Here is a 20,523-nt window from a genome sequence, read left to right as displayed (position 1 = left end):
ATGTCAGAAGGTACTTCTTTCCTCAGAGAGTGGTTGACCTGTGGAACAAGTTGCCAGCATGTGGAGTGAGTGCAGACTCGCTGCAAACAGACATTCACATGAGAGCTGGACAAGTTCCTGAGACTGGCCAACAGAAGTGTATTGTGAGGTGGCTGGGTGCTGGGGGATGAGTCCTTCAGTCACTGTGGTCTCCTGGAGCTTGGTTGATCACCTTCAGGAGCCGCAGAAGAATTTCCCAGAGTCTTCTCCTAAATAGGCCGACCGTTTTTTCTCTTTTTTTCGCTTCTGCCAGGTGATTGCGCAGCTGGTAGGTGGGGGGTGTGGATGGGGGTGATGTCCTGCAAAGGCTGCACCCTGAAACGAGAGGACAGGCTCGATGGACCAGCTGGACCAGCTGGTCTCTTTACCAATGTTCCCCCTAAGCACGCAGTAATGGGAAAGGTCCCGCACAGGCCGCTCACTGGCTTTTACACTGTAAATACCGCGCATGCGCAGAAATTTATAGAGACTGCGCATTAAAGGAACAGGCCGCGCAGAACAAAGCACAGCTCACAGGGAGCATTGCTTTTTAGCTGTCCTTTGTATATTTATATGCTCGTAAAAATAATTTACTGGCCGTGAAGTTCTTTGGCGTCCTGAGATGGCTGTATAAATGTAAGTATTTTCTATCTTGTCTTTACACCCAGGTCTCAAGGTGATGGAATGATGCTCCCGCCTTCTGCCATGCCCAGTTCTGTTCCACTTCTAACAGAGGCGCTTATTATTTCAGGTTGAACTGATAGACTTCAAAGGGGAGGATTTAACGGACTGTGAAGATGGCGGCATCATCCGTAGGATTAAAAAGAAAGGGCAAGGTTATTCCACCCCTAATGAAGGGGCTACTGTCGAAGGTATGGTCAAAAGTCAGCATGTTGATTGGTAACTTGCGAGGAAGTCATAAGGTTGCAATGTATCTTTTCTTCCTCGCTGTTGGTAAACAGTGTACACGCACACATCAAAAACAGAGAGGTTAATAAGCTTGTGGGAAAAGCTGATCGCTGTTGTAAATTTCCTCGCAAAGCATAATCCTCACTGTTTTATGCGCTGTTCCCGTGGGAAAAGTGCTGAAGGATAAATAATGGTAGCTAAGGAGGAAAAAACAAAAGCCAAATACTGTGGATGCTGGAAATCTGAAATAAAAACAGAAAATGCTGGAAATACTCAGCGGGTCAGGCAGCATCTGTGGAGAGAGAAACAGAGTCAACGTTTCAGGTCGGTGACATTTGTTCAGAGCTGGAAGATGTTCGAGAGGATCAGCTGTTGGGCAAATACAGAGCCAGGGAGAAGGGTGCTGGGAATGAACAATGGCCATGTGCTAGCGTGGAGGGCAGGAGTGTTTAAATGAACAAAGTGACGGTGGTACAAGGTGAAAGGAGGTGATGATGGGGCAAGTATAGAAACAAAAGATGGGTCCAGAGGAGGTGTAAATGAGAGAATATCTGAGAGAAATGGGAGTGGTAAAAGGGAAAAATAAACCTAGTTAAGGGCTTATTAGTTACTTGTTAGTGGATGATGACGTCAGATGGAGAGAAACAAATGCAGCTTTCTTCAGTGGAGAATATATTCACAAAGGTAGTTATTTACTGCATGTCAGACATGGCATTCACTGACAAACAACAGGCCAGCTCTGCCAGTGTAACCCCCAGACTACCATTATTGTTGTGAGTGGTGGGACAGCAGGGACCAGAATTTGCTTAACTTTTTGGTTGGGACTTCACTCCAGCTGATTTTATGCTGCAGCCAGTGATTATTACTCCAGATGTGAGACCCTCTCGTCATGGGGATTTCTGGCAGCTTATTGGCTGAGAGTGCACTAACCAGGACGCAGAACTTGATTGCCCTCCCGATGACTGTCATGGGGGGATTGTAGGTCCCTATTTTTGAGTCCAAGTTTGGTGACCCATTGTCACTGTCATGGCTGCTCCAGGTTACCAATATAGCATCGTCATAACGGGAAGAGGGCAGAGGCCGTGTAATAAAGTACGGAGCTATGATCCTTTGCGAGCCATGTGACTGACCCATCACGGGTTATTTTACCAATCCATGCCGCCATAGGAAGATAGGCCATTCAGGCCCTGGAGCCTGTTCCGCCATTCAATTAGACCATGCCTGACCTGTATCTTAACTCCATCCTTGGTTCCATATCCCTTAATACCCTTGTTTACCAAAAATCTATCAATCTCAGTTTTGAAATTTTCAATTGACTCCCAGCCTCAATAGCTTTTTGGGGCAGAGAATTCCAGATTTCTACCACCCTTTGTGTGAAGGTGCTTCCCGGCATCACCCTTGAATGGCCTGGCTCTAATGTTAAGGTTAAGCCCCCTTGTTCTGGACCCCCCACTGTAGTGTATGTAACGTTCCACCTTTAAGAGAACTATTTTAAGGGTTGCACTACTTTATCTTGGCTACTGTATACTGTAATACCGGTGGTGACCACACCGGTATATAAGTGCTGTGTAAGGATTTATTGGGCAGATCCGCCCTGACCTTCAACCAGTAAAGTCCTGTTAAAGTTTACTCTTGTGGTCTGTGTAGTAATTCGCAATATAACACACAGACTTAACAGTGGCGACGAGTTCGATCTTACCCTGCGGCAGAGATACATCCAAGGCAGTTAACGGGCGTCGAGAAGAGGAATCCGCCCTCGTCATTCTGCTGAAAGAAGACTCGAGTCTGCAGAGCAAGGAAGAAGGAAGAATTCTGACACGAAACCTTCCATCAGCAACAGGCAGTGATCGTCCCTTATATCACGGTGGTGGGTGAGCCGATCAGCGACGAAAAGCAAGTCGGCCACGTTGACTGTGAGTAGGGAAGAATTTTTTTTTTTTAAAACGGAGGATAAGGGCGGAGCACTCGACCACGGCCGGGGGAAAAAGAGCCGGACAGAAGTCGGGGCCAGAGGCGCTAAGACTGGGGCAGCGTAAGGCACGGAAGCCGCGGTGCAGGCAAACGCAGCCGGTGTGAGAAACCGGGCTGCAAGCGGGCTGGGAGACGCAACGGCGTCGAGAGCAAGCTCGACCGCGACCGGTAAACAAGGCCAGGCAGCTACCGAGGCCGCGAGGCGCAGCGACCAAGAACCACTTGCGCGGGGGAAAATAAAACAAATAAAAGAAAACCGCGGAGAACTCAGCCGCAGCCGGGGGGGAAAGGACCAGACTGCAAGAGGGGCTGGGAGGCGCGATTGAAAACCGCTGGGGAGGGCGAACGCAGCAATACGGCAATCGCCGTCACAGCCAGCGGGAGAGCCAGAGCCCGAGCGAGCGGGAGAGATAGACCGAGCGAGCGAGGGAGAACGAGACCGAGCGAGCGAGGGAGACCGTGTGAGCGCGGGAAACCGCCATTTTCGGTGACGGGGAAGAAGACAAGCACGGGAAACCGCCATTTTCGGAGGCGGGGAAGAAGGCAAGCGCGGGAAACCGCCATATTTTTTTTTTTTTGAAAAAAAAAGTAAAGAAAAATGTCGTTGTTGTCTCTCAAAAAGATTGCGAAGATGCCTGAGCGTGGTAACATCAACGATTTCGATTCCGAGGTGGAAGATTGGGCCACGTATGTAGAACGCATAGAGATATATTGTAAGCCAAATAACATATCAAATGATGGTAAAGCAATAACCTTACTAAACTCAATGGGTGCGAAGACATACGGGCTATTGAAGCATCTTCTATCACCAGCTAAACCGGCGGATCAGACTTTCGCTAATATTGTTGCTGTCCTGAAGGATCATTTGAACCCCACACCGCTGATGTTAGCGGAACGATTTAAATTTTATGTGAGAACACAACTGAAAGAGGAAAGCAACGCGGAGTACTTGGTTGAACTGCGTAGGCTAGCAAAATACTGTCAGTTTGGGGAAAATCTGACAGAGGCACTGAGAGACAAGTTCGTGGGTGGGATGTCGAAGGAAGGAACACAAAAGCGACTGCTCGAAGAGAATGATCTTACACTTGATAAGGCTGTCACTATTGCAGCATCGCACGAAGCCGCAGCGAGAGGCACTGCGGAAATGCAGCTGAAGGCAGCGGTACTCAGCGTAGATCAAATGGCTTCGGGTACAACGAAATGTTATCGTTGTGGGAAGACAAAACACCATCAGAACCAATGCTGGTTTAAAAACCAGGAATGTAGAAAATGTGGCAAGCTTGGTCACATAGCTAAAGTATGCCGGTCAGGAAAGAAGACCAGCAACAATAAGTCACCGCAGAAGAAGTACAGAAAGGTACATAAGGTGACTGTGAAGAGTTCAGATGAACAGAATTCGGATTCAGACTCCAACAGCAAGGAACTGGGTAGTCTGAGAATTCACAATGTGAGTAAGGAAACTGACCGACAAACTATCTGGGTCACACTGCAGATTGCAAAAGTCCAAGTGAAGATGGAATTGGACACCGGATCGGCGTTGACGGTCGTGAATAAGCAAGATTACAAAAAGTTATTCAAGCATATTCCCCTACGGGATACGAAGATAGTATTGCAGACATACACGGGGCAAAAAGTATACCCCATCGGAAAGATAAAAGTCAAGGTGTTACACAAGGGCAAAGAACACCAAGGAATGGACATATATGTACTACCCGAGGGAGGTCCACCACTTCTGGGATGGGAGTGGATCAGGAAAATAAATATGGACTGGCACTCCCTAAACACGATAACGGTAGATTCCGGAAAGAAAGATGTCAAACCTGAACGATTGTCCAGAATATTGGATGAGGCTGAAGAGGTATTCCAACAGGGACTGGGAGTACTGAGAGGAATTAAGGCGAAAATCAAGATTGCAGAACATGCAACCCCAAAATTTTTCAAAGCCAGATCGGTACCTTATGCGATACGACCTGCTGTGGAGGCTGAACTGGAAGAGCTTGAACGTTCAGGGGTACTGTCTAAGGTGGACTGGAGTGAGTGGGCCATGCCCATTGTTTCCGTCATGAAGCATTCATCGAGTAACAAGCCAGGGGAACCGGGAAAGGTCCGCATCTGCGGAGACTTCAAGATCACAGTTAATCCGGTGCTTCACACGGTACAATATCCGCTTCCGCGGATTGAGGATATCTTTGCTTCATTGGCTGGTGGGAAACACTTCACCAAGATAGACCTGGCGAAAGCGTACTTACAGATGGAAGTTGAGGAAGAGTCGCGCCAGTATCTCACAATCAACACGCACAGAGGCTTGTATCGATATAATAGACTGGTTTTTGGAGTGGCTTCGGCTCCAGCAATTTGGCAGAGGGCCATGGAGCAGGTCTTACAGGGAATTCCAAGCACTCAGTGTTACTTGGACGATATCCTGATTACAGGAGAGGACGAGGAGGAACACCTCGCAAATTTGAAACTGGTGCTCACCAGGTTGAAGGAATATGGCCTTCGAGTTAATCGCCAGAAATGTGAGTTCTTCCAGAAACGGATCTCGTACTGTGGTCATGTCATTGACCAAGAGGGGCTGCACAAGTCACCTGACAAGATCGAAGCTGTTGTGAAGGCCCCCGCTCCGGAAAATGTATCCCAGTTGAGGTCGTTTCTGGGGTTGGTTAACTATTACCATAAGTTTCTGCCAAATCTATCCACGGTGTTGCACCCGCTGAATGCTCTGTTGCGGAAAGAAGTACCATGGAAGTGGAGCGAGGACTGTAAGAAGGCCTTTCGCAAAAGCAAGGCACTGATCACCTCTGAGGAAGTGTTGGCTCACTTCAACCCAACGCTACCTCTTCGTCTAGCTTGTGATGTTTCCCCTTATGGTATTGGAGCAGTACTCTCACACAAGTTGCCAAATGGCTCGGAAAGGCCAGTCGCATTCGCATTCAGATCATTGACCTCCGCTGAGCGCAACTATGCTCAGATAGATAGGGAGGCTCTCAGCCTTATGTGGGGAGTAAAGAAATTCAACCATTACCTGCAGGGCAAGAAGTTTACACTGCTGACAGACCACCAGCCGTTGGTATCCATATTCAACCCTAACAAGGCCGTTTCCACGATGACAGCGCAAAGGCTACAGAGGTGGTCCATTTTCCTAGGGGCACACCAATATGACATCGAATACAAAGGGTCCAAACAGCATGGGAATGCTGACGGGTTATCGCGCCTACCATTGCCAACGGTAGAAGAGGCGCCTACAGTGGACCCAGTGGAGATGTTCCACTCAACCATAGTGGAATGTCTACCAGTAACCAATTCTACAATAAAAAAGGAAACAAGAAATGACCCGACTCTCTCACGAGTCTACGATTTAACGGTGAAGGGATGGCCAGCACATGGCGAACCAATGTTGCCAGCATTTTCGCAAAGAAGAGAACAGCTGTCAGTGTGCCGAGGAACTTTGATGTGTGGATCCAGAGTGGTGATTCCACCCAAACTCCAGCATAAAGTGCTAAAGGAGCTTCACGAGGGGCATCTGGGTGGAGTGAAGATGAAGAACCTAGCCAGAGCGTTTGTGTGGTGGCCAGGTATCGATGGAGACATCGAAGAAATGACCAAGAGCTGTCTAGGATGCCAGAAGGTCCAAAACGCCCCACCACAAGCTCCTCTGCATCCATGGGAGTGGCCCTCATCTCCATGGCAAAGGGTACATATCGACTTTGCTGGTCCATTTATGGACTCAATGTTTTTAATCGCGGTGGATGCACACTCCAAGTGGCCGGAGGTAATAAAGATGTCCTCCACCACCACGGAAAAAACCATCACAGTATTAAGGACCATATTTGCCAGGAATGGGCTGCCGGAACAGATCTGTTCTGATAATGGACCACAATTTGTGTCCGAAGAATTCAAGAAGTTCTTAAAAAGCAAATGGGTTAAGCACTACACGTCCGCCCCATACAATCCCGCCACCAATGGATTAGCTGAAAGGTTTGTCCAGACCTTCAAGAAGGCCATAAAGGCCATGGGTAATGAAGACATAAATCTACAACATGAGGTAGATAACTTCTTGTTGGCGTACAGGAATGCAACACATGCGGTCACAAACCAAACTCCCGCCATGATGTTTTTCAATAGAAGACTAAGATGCCGGCTGGATTTGATCAAGCCAAACATCAGAAGGGACGTAGAGAACCGGCAATTTCAAGGCATGAATGAAAAGCCAACTAGAACCTTCCAGATAGGTCAACAAGTTTTGGCCCGGGACTACCGTACAGAGAAATAGCAGCCTGGAACTATTTGCAAACGGCTAGGACCGCTGATGTATACCGTGGACATTGGGGAAAGCATAATAAGGCGCCATGTTGACCAGATCATAGAGTCATCCGAAAAGGGCCAATCTACTCCACAACTCTATACGCCTAATGTTGAAGCAGAGATACCCATGACATCTACCTCCGATCCGGTAATACTGGAATCAGATGAACCTGACACTGGCCTGCAAGCAGAATCGACCTTGCCAGAAGAACCTACTACACCACCGAAAACTACTACACCACCGAGGCATTATCCTGACCGAGTCAGGAAGCCTCCAGAGAGACTGAATCTGTGAACTGTTTACATGAAGTTGTGTATATATGTTATGATGTTATGTTTAATGGGAATATATACTGTTAACCTAAAAAGGGAGGATTGTAGTGTATGTAACGTTCCACCTTTAAGAGAACTATTTTAAGGGTTGCACTACTTTATCTTGGCTACTGTATACTGTAATACCGGTGGTGACCACACCGGTATATAAGTGCTGTGTAAGGATTTATTGGGCAGATCCGCCCTGACCTTCAACCAGTAAAGTCCTGTTAAAGTTTACTCTTGTGGTCTGTGTAGTAATTCGCAATATAACACACAGACTTAACACCCACCACCAGAGGAAATAGTTTCTCTCTATCCACCCAATCAACTTCTTTATACATCTTAAACACCTCAATGAGATCACCCCTTAATCTTCTATACTCAAGGGAATACAAGCCTAGTCTATGCAACCTGTTCTCATACTTTAACCCTTTTAGCCTCAGTGTCATTCTGGCGACTGCCAGGTAAAAAACTGTGGGCGAGGCACGCCCAATATGCACTGCCCGCAGATGAGGATGAGGCTCCCTGCCAGCAGAGCGGCCTTTTATAAAACTACACCCCCCACCCCGCCATCCTGCCTCCCCCTCCTGCCCCCCCAACCAGCTCGACATTTTCATTTCTGGTGCAAGGCGGGAACCGGTTGGCTTGCGACCCGAAATCTCGCACTGAGCATTTGTTTGATGTTGGCAGTTCGGGGAGCTGAAAGGGAATGGGGAAGTGCTGTGGAATGCAGACTTAAAGTAGCGGAATGCTCAGAGGAATTTTTTTTACAGGGTGATCTTGTCTGTGTTGTGCAGCGTGAATGCCTCAGCCCGAGACTCACACGCCATGGGGTAACTTGGCATGCGACTAACAAGTTGCATCCTTGCGCCAATTGTCTAGTTACAAGTGTGATTAGGTAACCAAAAGCCTTTCTGGGAATGATTCCCTCTTAAATCCCGAGGACAGCAACACACTGCAGCTTTAATTGTACTTTGGCAATAATCTCTGTCGAACAAGTGAATGATTGATTGTTTTTGCAATAGGATTAATGAGTATTAACAATGGAAGGTAATACAGGGGTCCCACCATTTCTTTGAAGGATATTATTTTGCTTACTCTACAGGAGTGGCTGCTTTGAGTCAGAATGTACAGAATGTTCTGTACAAGCGCTTTAGTCCACACTCCCTGCCAATCTCCCTAAGTACAGTATGTTCTTGCCAGGACAACTACCTCGAGGCAAAACTTAAACAAACTTGCAAAGATGGGGAAAAGAAAACACGTAAAAATAGAAGCTGTGTTCTAATTTCTTCCTTCCTAACTTCAGATGCTTATAATCTTTCCTTTTATGGGGAGAAAGGGGCGATGCATTCAATGTACTGACTGAAGTCCCTCATGAACTGTTGAAGCTTTTGCCTTGAAAACGTGTCTGGTATGACTAAGGGATCGTATATATCAGCAAGCCCATCATAGTTCTGGATAGTCCTTTCCAGCGACAGTGCGGTTAGAATGCTTCAATCTGCTCAGCTCTGTACATAAGCAATTAGCAAAAATAATAATGACTATTTCAAATTTGCTTTTAAATGATTGTGTGCAGTTGTGAAAACTTTTAGCACTGCTTGATTTTATAGCCACTGATTTTACTTTTTCGACCCAGAGGTATATCCTGGTTTGGTCCTTGCGTTGTGGTGCTGAGGGAAGCGGGACTGTGACCTTCGCTTGTTGTCTCTCTTTATGCCGCTGCGCTGCTTTCGACACTGCTCCAATGTCTGCAGTCTTTCCCCGCCCCCGCCGCTGTCTCATGGTTTCACCCTTACCCACTCGACGACGAACTTTACAGGGTTGATGGCGCCTGCTCGACGGGCGGTCAGGGGTTTAGGGCGGTGAATGGTCTTCACCGAATCACCACCGGATTCGGTGAGACTGTGGGCCAAAAGCGGCCAAGAACTTTAAAGATAGAAAGACTTGCATTTATATAGTTCCTTTCACAACCTCAGGACGTCTCAAGGCGCTTTACAGCCAATCAAGTACAACAGTGAGATAAATGGCCAGATCATTTATTTTAGATGCTGGTTGAGAGTTGAATATTGACCAGGACAACAGTGATAACTCCCCTACTGTCCTTCGAATAGTGCCATGGGATCTTTTACATCCAACTGAAAGGGCCGACAGGACTTCTGTTTAACGTATCATCCGATAAACAGCACCTCCGACAGTGCAGCTCTCCCTCAGCACTGCACTGGAGTGTCAGCCTACATATTTGTGCTCAAGTCTCTGGAGTTGGACTTTGAACCCACAACCTTCCGACTCGGAGGCGGGAGCCCTACCACCTGAGCCATGGCTGACATTTATTATAATAAAATTGAATTCAATGCCAATATGTCATGGTTCACAGCAATAATGTGACGAATGTTCCTTCTGCCCACATATAAAAGGCGCTGGAAACTGCTAGATTGAATGCTCACAGGAAGCCAGCCCTTAAAGAGAAGGTGACCTTTTTTGGCTTGGAGTTTTGAAGCAGCCAAGGGTATAATAATGTGTTTCTTTTAATGTTTGCCTCGCCCCAATTTATTTTTAGTGTTTGTGCCAAGGCTTTTGGCACTACCATTTTCAGCTGGTGCAGTTTAAACTTGGACCATGGGCCTTCCTTTGGGAATATCTTTATACTTATGATGTTCAGAGGAAGAAGACGAGGAGCAAAGAGGCATGCCAAGCAAGGGCTTTCTGTTCCCCTCGAAGCTTATGTCAAGTTTCAGCATTCTTTTGATCGTTTTTCTTTCTTCATAGAAAGGATTTCGGGATTGAGTTCCGTCTGGGGGTTGAAATAAAGTGAATTCGCACAGCTGTGAAAAGGAAAGCTGCCGGCATTGCAGAATGGGTATTAGAAACATGGGAAGAACACGGGAACAGGAGGAGGCCATTCAGCCACTTGAGCCTGTTCCTCCACTCAATGACATCATGGCTGATCTGTATCTTAACTCTATCCATCTGCCTTGGCTCCATATCCTTTTATACCCTTGTCCAACAAAAATCTATCAATCTCAGATTTAAAATTATTAACTAAGCTAGCCCCCACCACCCTTTGTTTGTACAAGTGTTTCCCAACTTCTCTCCTAAGTAGCCTAGTTCTAATTTTAAGGTTATGTCCCCTTGTCCTAGACTCCCCCACCAGCAGAAAAAGTTTCTCTCTAGCTATGCTATCAATTCCTTTCAAAATCCTAAAAAAACTCAATCAAATCACCCCTTAACCTATATTCCATGGAATGCAAGCCTAGTTTATGTAATCTCGCCTCATAATCTAATGCTTGGAGCCCTTAAACCCAGACGAGCTAGTTTGGGGAATGCCGCCAGTCACAGTCTGTCCCATTAGGCTGATTAGCCGGGATGACCAGAGACATTCAGCAATTTGCCATCTTGCTGCAGGTGGCCAACAAATGTTCGCACGCATTGTTGTGAGGGTGGTTGTATTGATGGTGTCTGTGGACGATATACTCCTGGGAGAGGAGATTATGGGTTTGTTTGATGGGCCAGTTGCAGAATCCCTGCACAGGAAGACACCAAAAACACCGCTCCTTTGCTTCCTGGGGTCCGGGGAGGGGAGGGTCCCACGAGCAGTGTTGTGTGTGTGGTTTGTTTTATGCTCCCCCTATTATAGAGGAATCAGCCCCTCCCTTCACCGAAGGCGGCTGCCCCCCCCCCAGCTGGGGGTTGAAAAACAAGTTGGAAATTCTTCAGATTTTTTTTTGCCGTCACTTGAAATTGTTATTTTACTGAAAATCTTTCATATTTTTAGGTGGTAGGGCTGGAAATAATTAGCAAAATAATCTGCCATCGCTTTTTTCTACAAGTAAACAAAACAACTGAGAGGCCTCGTTCAGAGATGGTTTCAAACTGTTGAAGTTCTTTCTTGTTTCTCTTTATTCTGTCATTACTACACCTTAAGTACTGTGTCTGATACTGGCCAGCCCATACCCTGAGTACTGTGTCCGATACTGACCAGCCCATACCTTGAGTACTGTGCCCGATACTGACCAGCCCATACCTTGAGTACTGTGCCCGATACTGACCAGAGCACACCTTGAGTACTGTGTCCGATACTGACCAGACCTTGAGTGCTGTGCCCGATACTGACCACACCTTGAGTACTGTGTCCGATACTGGTCAGCCCATACCTTGAGTACTGTGCCCGATACTGACCAGCCCATACCTTGAGTACTGTGTCCGATACTGACCAGCCCATACCTTGAGTACTGTGTCTGATACTGACCAGCCCATACCTTGAGTACTGTGCCCGATACTGGCCAGCCCATACCTTGAGTACTGTGTCCGATACTGACCAGCCCATACCTTGAGTACTGTGCCCGATACTGACCAGCCCATACCTTGAGTACTGTGCCCGATACTGACCAGCCCATACCTTGAGTACTGTGCCCGATACTGACCAGCCCATACCTTGAGTACTGTGCCCGATACTGACCAGCCCATACCTTGAGTACTGTGTCCGATACTGACCAGCCCATACCCTGAGTACTGTGTCCGATACTGACCAGCCCATACCTTGAGTACTGTGCCCGATACTGACCAGCCCATACCTTGAGTACTGTGCCCGATACTGACCAGAGCACACCTTGAGTACTGTGTCCGATACTGACCAGACCTTGAGTGCTGTGCCCGATACTGACCACACCTTGAGTACTGTGTCCGATACTGGTCAGCCCATACCTTGAGTACTGTGCCCGATACTGACCAGCCCATACCTTGAGTACTGTGCCCGATACTGGCCAGCCCATACCTTGAGTACTGTGTCCGATACTGACCAGCCCATACCCTGAGTACTGTGTCCGATACTGGCCAGCCCATACCTTGAGTACTGTGTCCGATACTGACCAGCCCATACCTTGAGTACTGTGCCCGATACTGACCAGAGCACACCTTGAGTACTGTGTCCGATACTGACCAGACCTTGAGTGCTGTGCCCGATACTGACCACACCTTGAGTACTGTGTCCGATACTGGTCAGCCCATACCTTGAGTACTGTGTCCGATACTGACCACACCTTGAGTACTGTGCCCGATACTGACCACACCTTGAGTACTGTGCCCGATACTGACCAGCCCATACCTTGAGTACTGTGTCCAATACTGACCAGCCCATACCTTGAGTACTGTGTCCAATACTGGCCAGCCCATACCTTGAGTACTGTGTCCAATACTGACCAGCCCATACCTTGAGTACTGTGTCCAATACTGACCAGCCCATACCTTGAGTACTGTGTCCAATACTGACCAGCCCATACCTTGAGTACTGTGTCCAATACTGGCCAGACCACACCTTGAGTACTGTGTCTGATACTGGCCAGAGCACACCCTGAGTACTGTGTCTGATACTGGCCAGCCCATACTTTGAGCACTGTGCCCAATACTGACCAGCCCATACCTTGAGTACTGTGCCCAATACTGACCAGCCCATACCTTGAGTACTGTGTCCAATACTGACCAGCCCACACCTTGAGTACTGTGTCCAATACTGGCCAGCCCATACCCTGAGTACTGTGTCCGATACTGGCCAGCCCATACCTTGAGTACTGTGTCTGATACTGGCCAGCCCACACCTTGAGTACTGTGTCCAATACTGGCCAGACCACACCTTGAGTACTGTGCCCGATACTGGCCAGCCCATACCTTGAGTACTGTGTCCGATACTGACCAGCCCATACCTTGAGTACTGTGTCCAATACTGACCAGCCCATACCTTGAGTACTGTGTCCAATACTGACCAGCCCATACCTTGAGTACTGTGTCCAATACTGGCCAGCCCATACCTTGAGTACTGTGTCCAATACTGACCAGCCCATACCTTGAGTACTGTGTCTGATACTGGCCAGCCCATACCTTGAGTACTGTGTCCAATACTGACCAGCCCATACCTTCAGTACTGTGTCCAATACTGACCAGACCACACCTTGAGTACTGTGTCCGATACTGACCACACCTTGAGTACTGTGCCCGATACTGACCACACCTTGAGTACTGTGTCTGATACTGGCCAGCCCATACCTTGAGTACTGTGTCTGATACTGGCCAGCGCATACCCTGAGTACTGTGTCCATTACTGACCAGACCACACCTTGAGTACTGTGTCCAATACTGGCCAGATCATACCTTGAGTACTGTGTCCAATACTGACCAGCCCACACCTTGAGTACTGTGTCCAATACTGGCCAGCCCATACCCTGAGTACTGTGTCCGATACTGGCCAGCCCATACCTTGAGTACTGTGTCTGATACTGGCCAGCCCATACCCTGAGTACTGTGTCCGATACTGGCCAGCCCATACCTTGAGTACTGTGTCCAATACTGACCAGCCCACACCTTGAGTACTGTGTCCAATACTGACCAGCCCATACCTTGAGTACTGTGTCCAATACTGACCAGACCTTGAGTACTGTGCCCGATACTGGCCAGCCCATACCTTGAGTACTGTGTCCAATACTGACCAGCCCATACCTTGAGTACTGTGTCCAATACTGACCAGCCCATACCTTGAGTACTGTGTCCAATACTGACCAGAGCACACCCTGAGTACTGTGTCTGATACTGGCCAGCCCATACCTTGAGTACTGTGTCCAATACTGGCCAGACCACACCTTGAGTACTGTGTCCAATACTGGCCAGACCACACCTTGAGTACTGTGTCCGATACTGACCACACCTTGAGTACTGTGTCTGATACTGGCCAGCCCATACCTTGAGTACTGTGTCTGATACTGGCCAGCGCATACCCTGAGTACTGTGTCCATTACTGACCAGACCACACCTTGAGTACTGTGTCCAATACTGGCCAGACCACTCCTTGAGTACTGTGTCCGATACTGACCACACCTTGAGTACTGTGCCCGATACTGGCCAGATCATACCTTGAGTACTGTGCCCGATACTGGCCAGCCCATACCTTGAGTACTGTGTCCAATACTGACCAGCCCACACCTTGAGTACTGTGTCTGATACTGGCCAGCCCATACCTTGAGTACTGTGTCCATTACTGACCAGACCACACCTTGAGTACTGTGTCCATTACTGGCCAGACCACACCTTGAGTACTGTGCCCAATACTGGCCAGACCACACCTTGAGTACTGTGTCCAATACTGGCCAGACCATACCTTGAGTAATGTGTCCGATACTGACCAGACCACACCTTGAGTAATGTGTCCGATACTGACCAGACCACACCTTGAGTAATGTGTCTGATACTGACCAGACCACACCTTGAGTACTGTGTCCATTACTGACCAGACCACACCCTGAGTACTGTGTCCATTACTGACCAGACCACACCTTGAGTACTGTGTCTGATACTGGCCAGATCATACCTTGAGGGATGATCCCTAACGTCAGGGGTCTGAGTTATGAGGAAGGGCTGGAGCGACTATGGGGGTGAAATTTTATGTGGGCGGGGGCGTAAAACTGACTGTATTGTCTACGCCAACCATTATACTACACGCTCGATATTCAGTTCTATTGAGGACAGTAGAACTGAATATCAAGCGAGGCTTCTAACAGGCGACCGATGAGATCCCATCTGTTTTGCGCCCCGCCCACATCCAATTTCACCCCGTGGTCTTTCCATCCTAGAAAGCATCTGAGAGGTGATTTAATTGAGTTATATAAGGTATTAAATGGTATGGAAAAGATTAATTTGGAATACAACATTAAACGAGAGTAGGACAAGGGGACATGGGATCAAACTAGATAAAGATAACTCTAGGATTACTATCAGAGGGTGATCAACACTTGGAATGGTGACTGAACACCATGCAATCATTTGAAAACCAACTAGGTGCAGCAACGGAGGGAGTGTAGGCTGTTTTGGATGATGTATTAAGATGGCCCTACTCCACAGACTTGCGTACATACTCTAGGCTGGCACTCAGTGAAGTTGTGAGGGAGTGCTGCCTGGTTCGAAGTGATGTCTTTCAGATCAGAAGCTTAGTCAAAGCCCTGCCTTCCCATGGCAGTATTCAAAAAGAGCAGGGGAGTTCGCCCACTATCCTGACCAATATTAATTCCTCAACCAACATCACTAAAAAACAAATTATGTCTCATTGCTGTTTGTGGGAGCTTGCTGTGCGCAGATTGGCTGCTGCGTTCCCAACATTACAACAGTGACTACACTTCAAAAGTACCTCATTGGTTGTAAATCACTTAGGAGCATTCTGAGGTTGTGAAAGGTGCTATAAAAATGCAAGTTCTTTCTTTCTGTTAATGTGTTAAAAATGGAAGTCAACTCCATTTCCAAAAGTCCCTCCTACTCGACCAGTATGAAATTCCACGTTCAGTCACCAACTCTTCCTCATCTTCAGTGTGACTGGTAATTAAGTGTCAAATTAGAGGCAATGTGCGTATGTATGTGTGCAGCAAGTTTATCACCAGGTGTGTGAGATCCTCGTGTGTGTTATCACCGGGTGTGTGAGATTCTCGTGTGTGTTATCACCGAGTGTGTGAGATCCTCGTGTGATTTATCACCGGGAGTGTGAGATTCTCATGTGATTTATCACCGGGTGTGCGAGATCCTCGTGTGTGTTATCACCGAGTGTGTGAGATCCTCGTGTGTGTTATCACCGAGTGTGTGAGATCCTCGTGTGTGTTATCACCAGGTGTGTGAGACCCTCGTGTGTGTTATCACCGAGTGTGTGAGACCCTCGTGTGTGTTATCACCGGGAGTGTGAGATCCTCGTGTGTGTTATCACCGAATGTGTGAGGTCCTCGTGTTTGTCATCACCGGGTGTGTGAGATCCTCGTGTGTGTTATCACCGAGTGTGTGAGATCCTCGTGTGTGTCATCACCGGGTGTGTGAGATCTCGTGTGTGTTATCACCGGGTGTGCGAGATCCTCGTGTGTGTTATCACCGCGATTGTGAGATCCTCATGTGTGTTATTACCGGGTGTGTGAGATCCTCGTGTGATTTATCACCGGGCGTGTGAGATCCTCGTGTGATTTATCACCGGGTGTGTGAGATCCTCGTGTGTGTTATCACCAGGAGTGTGAGATCCTCTTGTGTGTTATCACCAGCTGCTCACATGCTGGGTGATATTGAGGCTTTGGAAAGGGTGCAGAGGTGGGCCACTAGACTAATCCCCATTCTAAAGCATCTTAGTTATCAAGATAGGCTAAAAGCGTTCAGACTATGCACTTCAGAGAAGATTAGACTTAGGGGGGGTGTGATTTGAGGTTTATAAGATGATGAAGGAAATAGATTGTGTTCCAGTTGACAGTTTGTTCCAATTAAATAGATTAGCGAGGACCAGGAATCACAAATTTAAGTTGTATAAGGCCAGATCTAGATGAGATGTCAGGAGGTGGTTCTTTTCCCAGAGAATAGTGGGCCTCTGGAATAGGCTGCCGTCTCGTGTGGTGGATGCTGATTCGCTGAATTCCTTCAAGCGAGAGCTGGACCCATTTCTGGCTGGGGCAGAGATCACCTCTTACAGAAGGTAGGTACTGCAGGGAATTCAGGGTTAGCGTGATCTCCTGGACTAGTTTCAATCGCCTAGATGAATTGGAGGGGAATTTCCCAGATTTATTTCCCCAAATTGGCCTGGGATTTTTTATCTGGTTTTTCGTCTCTCTTAGGAGATCACATGGTTTCGGTGGGGTGGAGTGTATATATTGTGATACACAAGGTGTGTTGGACAGGCTGGATTGACCAGAGGGTCTTTGCCTGTCAGTCATTGTTCATATGTTCGTGTATGTGAGTGTGAGTGTCTATGTGTGTGTGATGTGCATATATGGTTTTTTTATTTGTTCCTGGGATGTGGGCATCGCTGGCAATGCCAGCATTTATTGACCATCCCTAATTGCCCTTGAGAAGGTGGTGGTGAGCCGCCTTCTTGAACCACTGCAGTCCATGTGGTGAAGAAACTCCCACAGTGCTGTTAGGGAGGGAGTTCCAGGATTTTGACCCAGCGACGATGAAGGATCGGCGATATATTTCCAAGTCAGGATGGTGTGTAACTTGGAGGGGAACTTGGAGGTGGTGGTGTTCCCATGCGCCTGCTGCCCTTGTCCTTCTAGGTGGTGGAGGTCACGGTCTGGGAAGTGCTGTCGAAGAAGCCTTGGCGAGTTGCTGCAGTGCATCTTGTAGATGGTACACACTGCAGCCACGGTATGCCAGTGGTGGAGGGAGTGAATGTTTAAGGTGGTGGATGGGGTGCCAATCAAGCGAGCTGCTTTGTCCTGGATGGTGTCGAGCTTCTTGAGTGATGTTGGAGATGCACTCATCCAGGCAAGTGGAGAGTATGCCATCACGCTCCTTACTTGTGTCTTGAAGATGGTGGAAAGGCTTTGGGGAGCCAGGAGGTGAGACACTTGCCACAGAATACCCCGCCTCTCACCTGCTCTTGTAGCAAGAGTATTTGGCCTAGAAATTGGGTATAGCCCGCTTGAGGCGTTAGAACTGGCGGAGCGCTAAGTTTATAGCCAGACGAAAGTTATCGCTGCCTGGCGAGATATTGGGTTGCATCGCCCCCAAAGGGGATTGAGGCGCTAATTCAGCCATTGCACGGTGCTCTTAAGGCGCAAAAGTTCAGGCGCTACTCAATATCGACGCGGACGGGTGCAACACAGGTGATCTCAATTACGGGAAACCACGAGACCTCCAGGCGCCGGCCGGCTCTTAAAGGGGTGGGTCAGTCAGCCTGAGCTTCAACACCCAACGCCCTGTAGGCCTCAGAATCGGCGCTCACCCTTGTCTGGCGTTACAAACTTGTTCAGCATGGAGAAGGTTAGACAGAGAGCAGAGCGCTTCAGCACTGAGGCTCTGGACCACTTGGTGGCTGCAGTTGAACGCCGTCGAGAGGTCCTGTATCCAGGTAATGGCAAGAGGCCGAATCAGAAGGCTTACCGATGATCTTGGAGGGAGGTTGCTGTGAGGGTCAACTCCAGCAGCATGGCGACCAGGACCCCTGTTCAGTGCAGGAAGAAATTCAACGACCTCACACGGATCGTTAGGGTGAGTGATGGTTTAGCAAACTTCTGATTCCCTCCATCTGCAGCTGACTTTGGGCACCCTGCTGCAATGATGCCCCAATGGCCATCTGTCAGCATGCACCCATGGCCCTTTCTGGGCACACACATGGACAGATGTCTCAAGGCCTCATGTAAGGGCTCTTGCACCACGGGGGGCATGCGATGATGTCTCAAGGCCTCATGTAAGGGCTCTTGCACCATGGGGGGCATGCGATGATCTCTCAAGGCCTCATGTAAGGGCTCTTGCACCATGGGGGGCATGCGATGATCTCTCAAGGCATCATGTTACAGAACTTCCCCTTCTTTCCCCTACAGTCCAAGCTGGCAATGATCCGAAAGGAGCAGCGTCGAACCGGTGGCGGACCTCCACAAGTGGTCACTCTCACGGATCTGGAGGAGAGAGTGCACCAGATACTTGGAGGACGTCTGTCTGGTCCAGTGACTACTGCATCTGCCGACCCCATTACCGACAGCGAGGGTAAGACTCTCACCTTTTCCACCTGTTGCCTTCCACTTGGTCCCCCCGCCAGCATGCATCCTCAGTGTGCAGCCATGTCAGAGCCTTGCCGCAATCTGGCATGCCTTTCAGCAAAGCTGTCCTTTTGCTAAAGCCACTCTTCCACCTCCCACTTTCAGATGAAGCAGCACCAACTCGGGCTCAACGCGCTGAAGCTGCCAGTGCCAGTGCCACCGGAGGCGAGGACCAGGAGGAATCCGGACCAGCCATTGCAGAATCCGGGGAGCTGACACATCTACAGACTGGGGATAGTAGTCCCCTGGAGGGGAGGGGGGGTGCTCTGAGGATGAACCAGTTGCCGGACCAAGCGGCATGCAGCAACGGACGGGGGATAGGCAAGTTCGGCCACCGTCTCCCCGGAGGGCAAGGCAGGTCGTGATGACTGCTGCACAGAGTGCAGATGAGGTGCGTCGCCTGGCTGAGATGAGCAAACAGGCCCGGGTCAGACACACGGAGCTGATGGCTGCAGTCGAGAAGATGCCTGAGTCAATAGATTCATTGGCTAAGAGTATGTTGGACTTCGGGGCAACAATGGAGAGGACTCTCCAGGGCTTTGGGGCAACAATGGACAGGACTCTCCAGGTGTTCGGGGCAACAATGGACAGGTCTATCCAGGGCTTCGGGGCGACAATGGACAGGACTATCCAGGGCTTCGGCCCAACAATGGAGAGGACTGTCCATGGCTTTGAGTCGGCTATGGAAAGGACTGTTCAGGGCTTCGGACAATCCCTGGAAAGGTCTGTGCAGGGCTTGTCCGAGGCAGTGGAGCGGTCGGCACCTGCCTTGTCCGAAGCAATGGGAAGAACTGTCCAGGCCTTCTCCGAAGCACTGGCACCTGGCACACAGGTCCTCGCTGTTGCCACGCAGTCACTTGCTGGGCTCCTCCACAGCCAGATTGACGCAATGCGATCTCTCACTGTAGCCACCCTCTCTGCATCAGATAGGATCACCCCGGGCCCTTCCACTCCCGTACAAGGCCAGGAATCAGTGGAGCATGCGATTGTGGCGGATGAGCCGAGCCGCTCCCCTCAGATAGCCAGTGTGTCGTCCAACCATGGTGCAGGTGTCCTCTCTCGGCAGGAGACCATTGCACATGCCAGCGCTGGGACGCCTGCATTGCAGCTGCCACCACCTGCAGGCCACACTGCTTCCAGCCATGGTCACAGCAAGCATCCTGCGTCCGCACCCTCCAAGCCCAGAGGTCGGCCAGGCCGTCCCTCAGGGGCTTCTGCGCTTCCAGACAGTCAGCAGGCATCCCCCAGCCTTGAGGCCGCCACTGGGGTCCAATTACGTAGGAGCAGCAGGGAGGGAAGGGGCCGGGCGCGAAAGAGAAGTCGTTCTCCCTCAAGGGGCCAGTTGTAGAGGGAGGTGCTGAGACGTTTGTTTGTTCAAATTCAAGGACACCCTCACCTGTTGTTATATTTGCAGAAGGTTTGTTGAGTTTTGCGGCTTGGCCGAACAGTTCACAGTTATTTTGAAAGT

At 49.1% G+C, this 20,523-nt stretch overlaps 1 protein-coding gene across 1 annotated transcript in view; it reads left to right on the top strand.

The window, feature by feature from the left end:
- The window catches only part of LOC147105336 (peptidyl-prolyl cis-trans isomerase FKBP5-like), a 395,766-nt gene that overhangs the window by 356,606 nt on the left and 18,637 nt on the right, over nucleotides 1-20,523 (top strand). The window contains exon 4 of the mRNA XM_086011608.1: nucleotides 770-890. Coding sequence (XP_085867734.1) covers nucleotides 770-890 — 121 coding nt within the window. The remainder of the gene's footprint in view (nucleotides 1-769; nucleotides 891-20,523) is intronic.

Source organism: Somniosus microcephalus, chromosome 18, assembly GCF_052327205.1.
Source record: "Somniosus microcephalus isolate GS21.2 chromosome 18, FLI_Smic_1.0, whole genome shotgun sequence".
In the NCBI taxonomy this organism is placed as follows: Eukaryota; Metazoa; Chordata; class Chondrichthyes; order Squaliformes; family Somniosidae; genus Somniosus; species Somniosus microcephalus.
This window is presented reverse-complemented; position numbering and strand designations above follow the sequence as displayed.